At 35.6% G+C, this 15,137-nt stretch overlaps 1 protein-coding gene across 1 annotated transcript; it reads right to left on the bottom strand.

Moving 5' to 3' along the window:
* Nucleotides 1-455: 455 nt before the first annotated feature.
* Nucleotides 456-14,926, bottom strand: odf2b (outer dense fiber of sperm tails 2b). Its single transcript, XM_044111553.1, has 17 exons — nucleotides 14,654-14,926; nucleotides 14,006-14,116; nucleotides 12,891-13,021; nucleotides 11,457-11,592; nucleotides 10,000-10,131; nucleotides 9,014-9,088; nucleotides 8,869-8,940; nucleotides 8,645-8,761; nucleotides 7,289-7,483; nucleotides 6,659-6,768; nucleotides 5,573-5,708; nucleotides 5,391-5,501; nucleotides 4,186-4,449; nucleotides 3,098-3,198; nucleotides 1,820-1,982; nucleotides 799-924; nucleotides 456-727 (listed from the first exon to the last, which is right to left on the bottom strand). The coding sequence occupies exons 1-17, from the start codon at nucleotides 14,756-14,758 to the stop codon at nucleotides 560-562; spliced, it is 2,253 nt and encodes a 750-aa protein (XP_043967488.1). The 5' UTR covers nucleotides 14,759-14,926; the 3' UTR covers nucleotides 456-559.
* Between the last annotated feature and the right edge of the window lie 211 nt (nucleotides 14,927-15,137).

The following is a 15,137-nucleotide window of genomic DNA, read 5'->3' as shown; positions in this document are numbered from 1 at the left end:
TACAGTCCACGCCCTAAAATCTCATTGATTTTTGTTTTAAATCACGTTATGTCCATCACTAATAATTCAAATTAAAAAATTCTTTATAGATCCCAAAGGCAAATTAAGTAGAAATTTGAATTAAATATTTAATTAAATTAAATATGACATCTAGTTTCATTGTATTTTATGCAGAGATGTTACATAAAATACAAACAATTTAATAAGAAAATTTTAATTTTTGATTTTAACTAAGAAAATAAAACATTAAAAGTATAAAAAAAAGTAATCTATTTAATAAAATTGTAGGACAATAACTTGTAAACTGATTTTGACTGAAGAGTTTTCAGAATCTCTAAATATTTTGTGAGTAGATTAGAAGTTGAACAGCAAACGTTTCAGCTTAAAAAAATTCAAAGATACAAGTTTTCACTTCTAGCCACATAAAACAAAACATTTAATAAATAAAACAAGCATCAAGACTGCAATATTTATTTCTGAGGACAATAAATAATGCTCAGACCTTCACATTTTAAAAGCATTTGAGCAATTTCACAATAAATGTGAATTAATTTGTGCTCTATTGCTCCAGGAGCGGATCAGCAGTGCTCAGCAAGCAGTCTCCGTAGACATTTCCATACGAGTTTCTCAGAAATTGAACGTAGTTCTGCAAACTGCGGTTTGTAGAATCCGACTGGTCCAGTCGCTCCCTCAAGTTCTGAAGCTGAGAATGGAAGCGACGCTCCATCTGGAGACAGAAAACACATTTTAATCCCATCGAAGGCTGCAGTCAGACCTGATGAGGGATGAATGACGTACGTCCTCCTTGCTTCGCTGCAGCTGATTCAGCTCCAATTTGGCCCGACTCAGTTGGTTCTGCAGCTCCAACGATCTGGACTGTGATGCTTTCTCTTTGGCCAGAAGTCGCTGTATGCTGTCGTCCACCTGGAAGTTTTGTTCATGAGATAAACATGATCAGAGTTTGGACTTTCCTTTTCTTGAAATCAGCTAAACTTTTATTGTAAATGGAGCTAATCATATCAATCAAACTAAACAAGAAATTCAAACAAGAAGAGAAGAAAATAAATGCTTTAAACTGCTCCCGATAAACTCTGGTAGTCTTTATAACTCTGCTGTATTATTGCACATCCCAATTGTTTGCAGTTTTTTAAACTTCTTTTAAATATTCAGTAGTTTTTTTGTCTTTTTATCAGAACTGTAAAGGGTGCTGTTAGAAACATTACACTGTGAAAAATTACCAGAAATAATTTGGGTCATTTAGCCTGTCATAAAGAAGAAACTGGAGCTAATTTGTCAGTCATATTTTTAATATGTTAATTTATAAATGACAGTTTCAAACTAAATATTTAATTAGCAAACGGGCTAAATATTTAGATTCCAAGTTGAATAATTAGTTAAATATTAGTTAACAGGCTAAATAAGCTAAATATTTAGTTTGAAGCTTGATATTTAGCTCTGAACTACATATTTAGCTTTGCGCTAACTATTTAGTTTGCCACCTAAATATTTAGTTAACTAAATAAGCTAAATGCATAACAAGATACATATTTAGTTTGAAGCTAAATATTTAGCTTTAAACTAGTTAGCTCTGAGCTAAACATTTAGTTTGGAGATACACAAGCTACATTTTTAACATGTAGCATTAAAAGCTGCACCACATATTACCTTACAGTCTCTCATTCTTATTTAACCTTAACTTACTGTTGTGATTTCTATTATAATCTTTTACAAACACAGATTCAATGATTTGCATATTTATGAGCAGTCACATAATCAAATTTTATATTTATACTTTAAGAAAGGTCTTTCTGTTTCTGACCTGTCTTTGAGTGTCGTTCAGAGTTTCCCGCAGCTGCTGGGACACGACGGTGCACTCGTGTGTTTTCTCCTCCAGCTGCTGCTGAAGGCTGCGGATGCCTCCTTCCTTTACACTGACAGCCTGGGACATCTCTCTGTTTTCTGCATTCATGTCCTCCAGCTTCCTACAATGAACACACAGGCACAGCAAAGTGTTTCACGACAGAACAAGGAGGCAGAATTCAGACTCAGAGCAGTTTTTGTTCCAGTTTCACTTCATTTCATCTAAAATATATGGATTTTACTGTTAAGTCCTGAAATATATTATCTAAATGAAAACATGAACTCATCTGATTTGTTTAAAGGGAACCTATTATTATTATTGTTTTGTACTTCCATTCAGGTTTCTACTGCTTCTAAAAACAACTTTAACGCTTAAAAAACCCCATCAAGCTGTTTTTTGGCAATAAATTAATATTTTTTAGGTGTGAGGAAAACGAGCCATTTCAAAAGAGTCCCAAATGTAACGTCACAAACACATTTAATACGGCTTCGTCTCACTTTTTAACTTTGGTTATATACATAAAAGATGCACAGATATAAAAATTTGGGCCAAAATTAATATCTGATATTTATATTGTTGTTATGGCTGATAACTGTACTATATTTGCAGATATTATGTATTATATGTATAACATTTCAACAACTTTGGGGAAAAAAAGAAGGCAGCAACAAGATTGAAATAAATATTTGCTGTTAACATCGGCCCAGTTTTCTTTATTGATACCAACACGTTAAAAAATGACAAATATCGGCCGATATCAATGTTAGTGCCAATATATTGTGCACTAATATGCATATATACTTTGCATTTATACTTATTATATATGTATATATATACTATTATTTATTCCTGTCTATTTATTTGTTACGCTTCTTGAACTGGGACCTGAGTCCAAATTTCTAAAGCTAAAAAAAATACCAGAATTCTTGGAACAAATCAGTAGGCTCTGTTCCTCACCTAGTAACCCCAGTGAGGCATAGCCCGTTACCTAGCAACCCCAGCGGAACTCTGTTCATCACCTAGCAACCAAAGCTGAGGCCCAGCTCCATTGGTCAGATGGTTTTACTGCTGAAAGCGCTGATTTTGAGCAAAAGAAAATGCAAAGGACATGTTTTGTATAGTCTGTAGACTTATCTATCCTCACCTGTTCAAGGAAGCATGATAGGTCACCTTTAACAACCAGGATCAACTCAATAAATTGGTTTTTATATAAGTGTTGAAGTTAAAGAAAAATACCTCTCTAGGTTGTTAATTTTCTCCTTCAGGACCTTGTTTTCCTCCTGCAGAAGCAGGTTTCTCTGCTGAACCGTTTCCAGCTGAGCACCTTGGTGCTCGACCTGCAGACAGTCACAAAGAAACTGTTAGAAATTCCCCAAAACACTCATTTATTAACGTTTCCTACATTTTGAGCTGCTAACAGTATTCACAGTCATTCCTTCATGAGTTACGATCAATATATGATATTAATATTGCTGCTATGCAACTGATATTGTTGCATAACAGCAATGTTATGTTCAATGGGATGTGACTTCATGAGAAGCTTAAACACTTGGCTGGCACGAGAACAAAACACTAAGTCAGATTTTATATCAATTGCACAGATCAATAAGTCATTGATAAGCTGGGAATAATAAATATTTATCACAGTGAAACAACACCAACAAAACTGTGTTACCGTAAATTATCTTCCTGTTTAAATTAAATGCTTAAACACAATATACAAAAAGAATTACCAAATAAAATCTCTAAAAAAATTTTCTTGCTACCTTTTCTGGCATTTAAAATAATTTTGGTGATCCTAACTAACCTAAAACAAGAACATTTTAGTCAGATTTAACTTCAGATAGCAATAGAAAAATGTTCCTGTGTCTTTTTATTAGGTGAATGAAACTTTCTGGTTTCAACTATAAATAATATTTTCCAAGTTTAGGCTTTCAATCAGACATTAGATTGATTAAATCTAACTAAAATCCCCTAACAAATTTGCAGGCAGTGTCCTCCACCTAGTAACCCCAGTGAGGTTCGGCTCGGCCCGTTACTTCGCCAGCCCAGCTGAACTCCACCCATCACCTAGCTACACTAAGCTTCTTTAAACTTTGTTACCAAACTGCAGCTTGAATATCAAGCACTTTCAATGTCTTTTTTCAGAAATCAAGCACTTTACAAACCTTAAAAACACCTAAACAAAATGCAAGCATTTTCAAAGATTTCCAGCACCCTGCAGAAGGATGTGATGATAAAGATGAAAAAAGGTTCTGCTGAGTCAAAAGGCTGATAAGAGTGAACCTGGATGATGCGTTAGAACCTGCAGCCAGGCAGATCACCTTGTGTCTGACTTCAGACAGGACAGCATGATGCTCCAGGTTCCTCCTCTCGTAGGCGTTGGCGTCATCCTGGGCTTCTCGGAGCTGCTGCTCGGCCCGCCTCAGTTTCTCCGGCAGCGCCTCGAGCTCCTGCACCTGGATCAGCAGCTCCCGTTTCACTTGATCCTTCTCGTTCTCCAGGCGCGCCTTCTGCTCCCGGGCCTCCTTCTGCGCCGCCTCCAGCTTCAGACAGTACTCCTCTGACTCCAGGCGAGCCTGATGAACCTGAACCGCAACCCAACAACAACACAGATCATTTTCACATCCTGTTTGGAGGATTTTCTGTGCCAATTTACCTTCGTGGAGTGACGTTTACCAAGGTTATTACAGTTAAATAAAACTAACTATCAAAAACTGAAATTGGGAAAAAACTTTTGTTAACTGAAATAAAGACAAATGGTCCAAGGCACCTAGCATAGCCTATCATGAACGCTACGGCTAGTTAGCATAGCCACCGATGATGACGGAAAAATGGTTTTTCTGTAATGGTAACTTGTTGCTCTGCCATTAGATAGACAAAAACTTTATTAGTGTCTTTGGGATTTTCCCTCACATTTAGCAGTGAGCACAGGAAGCTGATTGACAGCGCTATGCCCCGCCTCCTGCCTCTGATTGGTTGTTTTGGCTCAGAAGCGGTACATTTCTTCAAATGGCAATAGTAGCTCCGGGAAGACATCAATCCTTTCACAGAATATCTGTGTCATAACAAACTATCACAACATGATGCCACTGCACCTCTATGCATCACCATATTTATTAACGACACATCAATGACTTGTTTACTTATTTATTAGGCTTCTTGAACTGGGCCCCAAGTACAAACTACAAGCAAGCGATTGCGAAATGGTATGACAAAAAAAAAAAATCCTTGAAATCTTAACAAATAAATAAAAACACATTCTTTATAAAAGTTAAATACTGCAACATTAATGGGGAAAAACTATAAAACTGGAACTAGATTATCCGTTTTAGTTTTATAAAACTAAAACTATGTACATGCAATATCCTTCAGTTTGTGTTTATGAATCTATTTACTAGCATTTCGAACTGATGTGAAATGGATTTTTTTCCCCCACACAAGTAGTTTAGGGCAAATTATAGTACTATATAACCCTACCTAAACTATAATGAAAAACCCAAAGCTATAAGCCTCATGTTTGCTTCACCTTCTGCTTGAATTTCTCCACCAGGTTCTCAGACTTTTTCATTGATGATTTCAGCTCACGAGCCTCAGATTGAAGTCCCTTTAATTTCTCATCAGTCGACGCCAACTCTCTCTGATCATAAAGTAAAAGCAGATTAGATGACATGTCTTTAACTTTTCTTTCTCTTTGTCGTGTGAAACTACCCTGAGCGTTTGGTTCTCCAGCTTGGTGGAGGCGTTCTCCGCGCTGAGGTGCTGAAGTTGATTTCTGAGCTCCTCTCTCTCGGCCCGATTCTTGTCCTCCACTGCGCGAAGCCGAGAGTTCAGATCACTGAGCTTCCTGACACACAAAAAACATATTCATGTTCAGCCATGTTTTCACCAAGAAGTCAGCAGTTAGTGCTTTTTTCACCCAAAACGTCTCTTTTCTTGACATGCTTGTTTAAGAAAAAGCTTTTAAACAAAATATTTAATAAATCTAATTTTAGGCTGCATTTCTGGTTTAAATACTGCAAATAAACTCCACCAGTGCCACAAAAAAAGCTTTGAGAAAAAATCCCAGAACTTAGGCATGACCAAAGAGCTTGAGTTTCCATGTCTCATTAACAAAAAGCAAAAGAAAAACCACCAACCAACCACTCCCTTCAGAAAGCTGTTTTCTCTGGTTTTCATTTGACTTTTCGCAAATTTACTTTTAAAACCATCTGTTGAAACTTTTCACATCATGAAGTCCAACCAGTAAAAAATTAAGTTAAATAAGATTAAATTAAGTTAAATAAGGTAAGTTATATTACTCTAAGTTAAGCCAAGTTTAGCTAAATAAGTTAAGATAAAAATGTTACCCTAAGTTAATCTAAATAAGATAAGTTAAATTAAACAAGTCAAGTTAAATAGGATAATAAAAGTTCAATAAGATAAGATAAATATAAGTTAAGTTAAGGTAGAGCTGAACTGAAAGTCCAAATAGATAGAAAATCTAAAACATGTCCAGGGAATCCAGGGAACACTTTGGGGAAAAATAAAATCGATTTATCGCCCAGCCCTATCATAAAGTTGAAAATAATGAACTACAAAAAAAAACCTCCAAAAAAACCACACACACAAGTTTGATCTGACAAAATCTGACTGAAGTGTTTCTAGACGTTCCAACTCGTAAATTAAATCCTTTGTGTCTCCATCACTGTTCTGCAATTTCATCAAAATAATGTAGCTGGAATACCTATAGATCCCACTATAAAACATAAATCATTGGGAATCTTTATAAATGAGTTTTGTTTTTTCTTTGCTCACTGTTTGACAATCGAGATTTCTTCCTCCCGGTGCCGTTTCTCAGCTGCTTCTATCGAGTGGCGGTGACACCAGTCTTTGGACGCGGACACAGCGAGAGACAGCTCCATCTCCTTCAAGACAAAATGCATCATGTTTAAATCCTATTTTCATTTCCTGACATCCAAGTTCTTCATCTTTAATCTGTTCATTTAAAGAAATGAGGACTGAGGCAGCCACGTCACACCACCGGACACTTTGCTTCAATCAAAATCTGCTTTTATTCACCAGGTTTCTGCACAAAAACAAGAACTCTTGTTCCTTTTTGCAGTCGAATACAAGGAAATGTCAAATACAAATGTATAGGAAAGGAAATAAAAATGTACGTTTTTTTGACCATCTGTGTCCAGGATGTGTGCGTTCTGCATAGATAACTTCCTTTTTCTGATCAGTGGCACTTTTTTTATTATTTAAAAAGTGTCATTTCTATCACTAAACTGCACAGAAACAGAATTTAATTATGTTCTTTAATTTATTGATATTATTTCTTGATGCTTTTATGGAACCAACACCTGAGAAAATAGTAGAAATTGAGAAAACAGAAATCTAGAAGTACCTCCAGAATTCAGAATCCCATTGAGCCCCGTCTCTGACCTTCTCCTGTAGTTTCTTTTCCAGCTGCCTCACTGCCTCTTCAGCTTGGTCAGCGTGCAGCGTGATTATACTCAGCGACTCTCGCTCTTCTTTCCACTTCTTGTCATCCTCCACCTTCTTCATCTTCAGGGTCTCCAGCTCATCCTGGAGAACCCGGAGCTTCTCCAGCTGACGCTCCTGACTTTGCTGCATCCTCTACCTCACCAACAGATCGCAGGGCAGAAGATAAAAAATTGTTAAAATAGTTAATTTTCTCCTTCATTAGGATCAGAATCAGCTTGAATATTGCAAGACAATAACCTCTCCTCCTGTGTCTTTCCTCTAAAAAGAGGTTCCATATAATTTAAGAGGAGAAAGTTAGAGAAAGTTGGTGCTCATTAGATATAGGGGTGAAACGACTAATCAGATTAATTGCGATTGATTGTAATTATTGAAATAATCATCAACTAATTTAGTAATAGATTAATTGTTAACTGGAGTATACAGACCCAAAAAATGCTATTTACTAAAAAAAATAACTAATTCAGGGAAATAATTAAGCCAAGACAGTACAAAAAATATATACCATATATTTTGGATTTAAGATTTAAAAAACACCTTAATATACAAGGCAAAAGTCCTCAAGTATTATAGTTTTATCCATCCTTCAATAACACAGAGAGCTACATTTTTCATATGCTTAAATTAACAAAGGCATTTTATTTTAAAATTATCAGATGCATTAAATACCAACTTAAATAGAAAATTGTGTTGTTTTTTTTCCCGCATTAATGAACATATACATATTATAAGAGATAAAACAGGAACCTCTTAGGTTACTGAGTAGATGACTAAAAGATGAAAAAAATAAAATAATTGAAGCCCTTAATTCCCCATTAAGACAGAGATGTTCATACATAAAATCAACCGTTCTTATTGGCACGATTTTTTTCCGTGTCAATAAGAACTTCTGCGTCATGTCTTACGCTTTACTGGCATATTATCCTCGTCTAGGCAGCACGTCAATCATTTTTGAATAAGGTCTATGAACGTAAAAAGGGGCTCATCAAGTTTTTATATTTCAAAACAGAAGCGCATAAAGTGCTTTTTTCATCCCACAACGGACTATGGACCGCTTTTCTTTGCGGTTCTTATGGCCCCGCCGCCATCTTTGTTTCAGTACCAACGGCTCCATTGATCAGCGGCGCCCTCAGCTGGATGGCGGCCAAACTACAACACTAAACGAAAGTCTAAGAGCATAATCGGCTGGAAATCATTTTAATCTAATAAACCATTAATCGACAACTGGTCGTACCTTGATTAATTGTTTGCATCCCTACTCTGAAGAGTGTTGTTGTGAAATCTGCGTTCCCAAACCTGGATCTGAGCAGCCATGCGGACCTTTTCTGCCTCAGATTGCTCCAGCTGGTTCACCAGGTGGCTGCGGGTCGAGTCCAGGATCCTTGAAAGCTCTTCGGTTGTTTTCAAGTTGTCCTGTGTTGACAGCAACAATGTTGTAAAAACCTGCAGCATAACTTACCAGAGGCCTTTACGATGTTATCAGGAACTTTAGTTTTTCTGGTGGTGAAGCAATTGCAAACCTTTTCAAACTCCAGATGCTCGGCGAGATTCGAAGCTTGTTTCTCTTTGTTTGAGAGTTTAGCGGAAAGTCTCTGCGAAATAAGGAGTGAAACTTTTACCAGTGAAGGAGATGGACGATCAGAGGAAAAAGTGTTTGTCACTCACCATGTTTTCTGTTTCAGTGTCAGCCATCTTCTTCTTCAAGGTGTCTCTCTCCTTCGGCCACACCAGCAACTGTTTCTGTGGAAACCACAACACTTTCTGTAGTACTTTCTAAGAAGATTATTGTTTATATTTAAAAGCTACATGATGTGCATGTGAATACGGAGCTTTTACACAAGCGCTGAAATGATTAATCGGATTAATCAATTATTGATATAATCAGCAACTAATTTAGACCAGCACCTTACTTTTAATAAAGCACATTTGTTGGAAAAAATAAGTACTGCTTACCCATATTTTAAAAGGGGAAAGTTAAAGAAAGGTGCTGCTGATTAAATGTATTTATTAAATGTAGCCTTGAAACGATTAATCAGATGAATCGCGATTAATCAATTATTGATATAATTATCAACTAATTTTGTAATCAATTAATAATTAACTGAAGTACACAGGCTTTAATAGAAACATTTATTGAAAGAAACAACATATTCATAGCAGTAATTAACCCACAATTGTGCAAAAATATATACATTTTGCATTCTTTGTTTGTACATATGTTTTAACCAAAACTCTGCTATTGGTATAGTTTTAACTTATTTAAAAATGGAAATGAAATTTGTGTTTATTTGCATTTTATTAATGTATTTCTAGTATTGTATAAAAAGCCTTAAGTTGTTAAAGAGAAAATCTGCTAATGTGACATATTTTTATCAGATGAATCAATTAATCATCAGAATAATCAATAGGTTAATCGATTACTAAAACTTTATACATTCCTAAAGACCACAGAAACCATTACAGCCAGTACTTTCGACATGTTTTAACTAAGTATTGAAAACCCTGTTTTTAAGCTAAACATTGTTAAATATACACTTTCAAATGTTTGAAAATGTCTCAATCTTTTTCTATTGTAAAAACTGTTTGATGGGAGAAACAATAGTCAGAAATGAATTATTCTGCTTTTCTCTGCCTCCCTCTGCTTCTTGTACCTCATAGACGCTCCAGTCCCTGAGGAGATCCCGAAGGTTGTGATTTGTTTGATCAAACATCTCTATTTTCTCGAGCAGCAGCTTCTGCTGCCGTCCCAGAGCAGATGTGTGAAGCATCGTCAGCCGCTTCTCCTGGAAAACAAAAGACCCGATGGGTTCATACTGATCCGATCATTCAGAGCAGCAGTTCTTGAGCATACTCCAGGTTTTCCAGGTACCCCCTTTTCAGTCTGCTGTGCTATGTCATAAAAATAACAACAAATGTTCTTCACTGCAACGCTGTATGGTTGGTTATGTGTGTAACCATGTGTCTATTCACATTTTTCTAATTTTCAAAAACCAATTTGGGGAAAATAATAGAAATTCCCTTCAAAAACAGGAAAGTTTATGTAGGAGCTATTTATCTACTTTCAGTTAAATCTTAGAATTTAGATTATCTAGTTCATTTGTATTTTTATTAGTTGATTTATAAGTAGAATTTTTGTTTAATTTGTTATTTAGAATACGTTCTTTGGTTAACAATTCACTTAATTAGTTAATTAATTTCAGTTTGGGACGTAGGTGTGTCACGGTATAAATAGGTAGGTCCTAAGTAGCTCCTTATGCACGTGGGTGGTCATAAGGTTTTTTATCAATCGGTTGGACAGTCAGTCGGTCGGACAGTCAGACAATCAGCCAACCAGTCAGTCAGTCACTTCTGTCTATAACTTGTTTGCCTGAACTGGAATAAAAGACACTAGAACTACATTTTTGACTGTTTTGATCCCTCTTTTTTGAACTGCGTAAACCAGAACCCATGGTGCATCAAGTGACTATTTGCGTTTAATTCACTTTTGCTTTGATCACTTTTGAGTCTTCAGTTTTTTGATTTTGAAATTTGATTTTGGACAAATAGTCACTTCAGTTTATCTCCTTAATCTTAAACTCTAACATGGCTGCCCTGTATATGAAACATAATGATAGCTGCAAAGAAACAAAGCAAAACAAAAATGTATTATTTGGGCCAAATAATCTGTGGACCCAATATTTTCATCTGCTGAGTTTGGAACTAGTTTTATATATATATATATATATATATATATATATATATATATATAGATATATATATATATATATATATATATATATATATATATATATATATATATATATATATATATATATATTGTACAATAAAATCAGCTGAATGAGAATTTTCAATAGATGTGCATAATAAAGAACAGGTCACTTAAAAACATAAACAACCAATTATTATTACTTTCAATGTTTTGTTTTTTTGTTTTTTTTGTTGTTTTTTTTTACCAGTGGTGCCATTCTATTGTAGCTTAAAAACATACAGAAGAACTGCTAAAACCACCCTTTTTACTGCCATTATAGTTAATAAACATTTCTTATTTGGCTTTATAGGAGCTGCAGTGTAGGTGGGACTCGGAGCTGTAGGTTGGAGTAAAGCTTACCTTAGCAAGGCTGTCAATGGTTTCCTTCAAAGCTGTCAGCTGATTAGCCACAGCTACACCATCGATTTCTGCCTCTACAAGCGTCCTGAGGAGCACATCTGCATTTCTTTGACGATTGCAAGACTCCGACCTTTGACTGAAATAAACAGAATTCAGGTCATTACAATTACTTGTAGAAGAATGGTAGATTAAAATTAGTTCCAATCGATTAACTAACAAGGACCGCCGCCGCTTAGATCTTCTTTTAGCTTTGTAGTTTTTCCGCCAACCAGAAGAGGGCGCCGTTGGTCATCTTTACGCGTAGCCATTGTGATGTAGAAACAAAGATGGCGGCCATACCAGCGCTGGGAAGTGAAACGGTCCAAACAGACTCCGGTTTGGGGTGGAAAAAGTACTTTATTTGGTTCTGTTTTGAAATGTAAACACTCATCAAGCTCTTTAAGTTACCGACTTAATAGCGATGATTCGGTCGAGCTGTGTGGTGGAGCGGCGTCAAGTTCTCATTAAAAGAATACTGATGTGCTACGATACAGTCTACGCTCGTCACTTACAGTACATTGTATTAACATCTGTGTTCATAGGCGATTTAGTGTTTCGCACATTTTATTCTTTTCATTTTCTGTTGTTTTAATTCAGCAACCTTCAATCAGTATTTTAACACAAATTACATTTTGTGTAGCCCCAAACTGTAGTTCAAGAATGGTACTGCTTTGACCCCAGGACACTTTATGTAAGTTTTTAGGCTGAGATATTCTGTGGCAGGTGTACATCTTCTTACGTATAAAATGTTAATAACACCACGAAGAATTTATTTTTAGCTTTTTTTTTGGAGTCGTGCTGTAAACATCCAGCAGCTTTTTACTGAAAATCAGATTTGGGCAATTGCATCCATTATATTTGGGTAAATAAAGCAAAGGCTTTAGAAGAACAATATTATTTTTGTTGCAGGGAATAAACTAAAAACATTTCATAGACCTAGGGAATAGAAAATTAGCCCCAAAAAGTAAAATAACTGTAAACACTAAGGCAAATGTAAAATATTACATGCTTAATTTACGGTTGTGGAAGTAAAAGAGATAAAATTAATTTAAAAAATTACGCATTTTTAATTGGGGGCAAAATACGGTAAGTACAATTTTGAAAGTTTCAATTTGGGGATTTTGGCTCTCGGTGCAAAAAGATTGGACACCATTGCTGTAATGTCAAGTCAATGACTCAATGCAATCTGCTGGGTTTCCTTAAACAGAAAACTTTGTAAACTAATAATAAAATAATAAAAACTAAACCAAATGCCCAGTTTGACAACTTATATGAACTGGAATGTATGATTGTATTGAAGTGAAATTTTTTAGATGACAGGTTGTGAATTGGCACTATATAGATAAACTGAATTGAATTGAATCAATAATGTTTGCTATTCAATGAGGTTCTTACGTCTTTGAAGCGCCATGTTCCCTTAGCAGGACCCTGAGGTCTTCAGAAACTGCATGCAGCTCTTCCTCCTGCTGCCCTGCATCTTGTTGATTCCTGATCCCACTGTCTGATTGAATATGCGATCTGCTGGTCTGATCAAATGACAAAAACAGAAAACATGCTCAGAAAGAACTGAAACACACAGATGTTCTTGATTCTGTTGTTAAAGCAGATCTGAAGTCAGATGTCTGAGGTTAAATGTCGACACTTAAAATACAAAATCACCAGAATAAAACTGAATCAGTTTTTGATGTATGTTTTGTTTATTGTAAGTTAATCAGTCTCTACGAATATATAATTAGCAATCAGTGACTTCTTGTTTTGTTTTTGTATAAATAAAGCAACACAGAGGTGTATTTCTTTTAGCCACAAGATTTAACTAGCACTCAAGGTATCTTCACACCTCTCACAGTTCACTGTTAAACTGCGACAAAGAATGGATCTTGTGGTCACCAAGTCTTCATAGATAAAAAATATTAGACAGTATCTATGATATAGAGTTGTTTCAGAGGAATGACAGGAAAAAGCCTTTTCTGTCCAACCATCAAAAACGTAACCAGGGCTGGGTAATAAATTAAGTTTATCAATTAAATCTTCAAAAACAGAAAATTTAATTCATTTTTTAAAAATCTGTTGGGTTTTTTCAGCTGTTCACTCCTTTGGTTTCCATAGTTCAAAGTGACATTAGCCCAACCAAGAAATGATGATACAAAGTTTTTCTGTAATAGACACTCCAGCTTGGTCTGAAGTGAAAGAAATATGATGAATGTGGCTAAGCATCTTCAGTGTACTGCAAGGGATGGTGAAGGATCTGTGATACTGTGGGTCTATTTGTCAGCCATAGCCCGTGGAAATCTGGTCAGAGGCTTTTTACACATCTTTACCCAGTGAGCCAAATAAATATGCCCATCTTATACACAAATAGAAGACAGTTCATAACAATTTTGGGTTTTCAGTTGACTCCTTTTTAAACCATTTTAAGAGCTGGGAAAAACTAAGTATATTTTTCTTTTCTCTAGGTATATTTTTAGTTGCTAGACTATAACAATGGCATAAAATGAACACCATGAAGCAACCTGAGACTGGTTGAAGCCAACATTCCTCTTGCGCGAGAGTATTCCTGGAGGAATCCAGGGCTTCCGGATCTTTGGCTTGCTTGCATCTCGTCTCACTGAAGCATCAGTTCCCTAAATCCAAAAGGAAAAAGTGCTAAAGTTAAATTCAAATTTTAAATACTTTATTAATCCAAAAGGGAAATTAAATGTTTTTCTAACTCATAGTAATTTAACATTCCTCAGTGACTTATTGTAGCTGGTGAAGGCTGTTTGCAGGAAAGGTCTCCTGTGGCAGTCTGTATTACAGTGAAACTTGAAGAAGCCTCTGACTGAAGAGAAAGTTTTTCTAATGCGGTCTCATGAAGAGTCAGGGTTGTGCATAATTTTCTTGATTTTTTGTGAATTTATTCCTTACACTTTATTCCTTACTGAATTATCATAGTTTTTTCCCTTTTTTCTCACAAACTTAATTCTGTCATGCCTTCAATTAATAATTGAATTTTCCTAACATGTTTCAATTCACTGGAAGTAAAATCCTGATTCTTTCAAACAGAAGAGAATTTAAACAATAGGTAAATATTTAGTTTTTAAAATATTTTGTCTTCTCTAAATTAATTTATAAATAGAACTTTAAAATCTTTTACGTTCCCTTTTCAGAAAAGAACTAACCTGTAGTGTTCTGGTGGGACTCCTCATATGAGCATGGATAGGTATGCTATCCGCTACGTGGACGTGAGTCGGTGGCGAAGCTGGTGGTGAATCTCTAGTTTTCATCCTTCAGAGGTTTTACCGCGACATTTAGGCCAAGAATAAGTTCAACAAAACCAAAAACCTCCAGACAAAAATACTGTAAAGGGTTTAAGCAATTTAGATCGCGTCAGCTTCCTGTCTTCAGGAAAAATCTGAACTTCTGTCTGAGGAACAGAATGGTTGCTACAAATAACGAACGAGTGCTCCGATTGGCTGATTTTCAAGATCCCGTTTTGTGATTGGTGAAGAAGTGTTTCAAGTAAGCGTTGCCCGGGGTAACTACTAAACGAAAAGTGCATTCATGCTGTGTTCGTGTTCTTGAACCTATGAAGAAATTAAAAACTTTTTAGTGAGCAAAAACAGAGAGAAGAAAATAGTTTAACACTTAAAAATAAAAATAATA

Source organism: Gambusia affinis, linkage group LG03 (genome assembly GCF_019740435.1).
Source record: "Gambusia affinis linkage group LG03, SWU_Gaff_1.0, whole genome shotgun sequence".
Taxonomy (NCBI): domain Eukaryota; kingdom Metazoa; phylum Chordata; class Actinopteri; order Cyprinodontiformes; family Poeciliidae; genus Gambusia; species Gambusia affinis.
The sequence above is the reverse complement of the archived record's forward strand: the minus strand, read 5'-3'. Positions and strand labels throughout refer to the sequence as shown.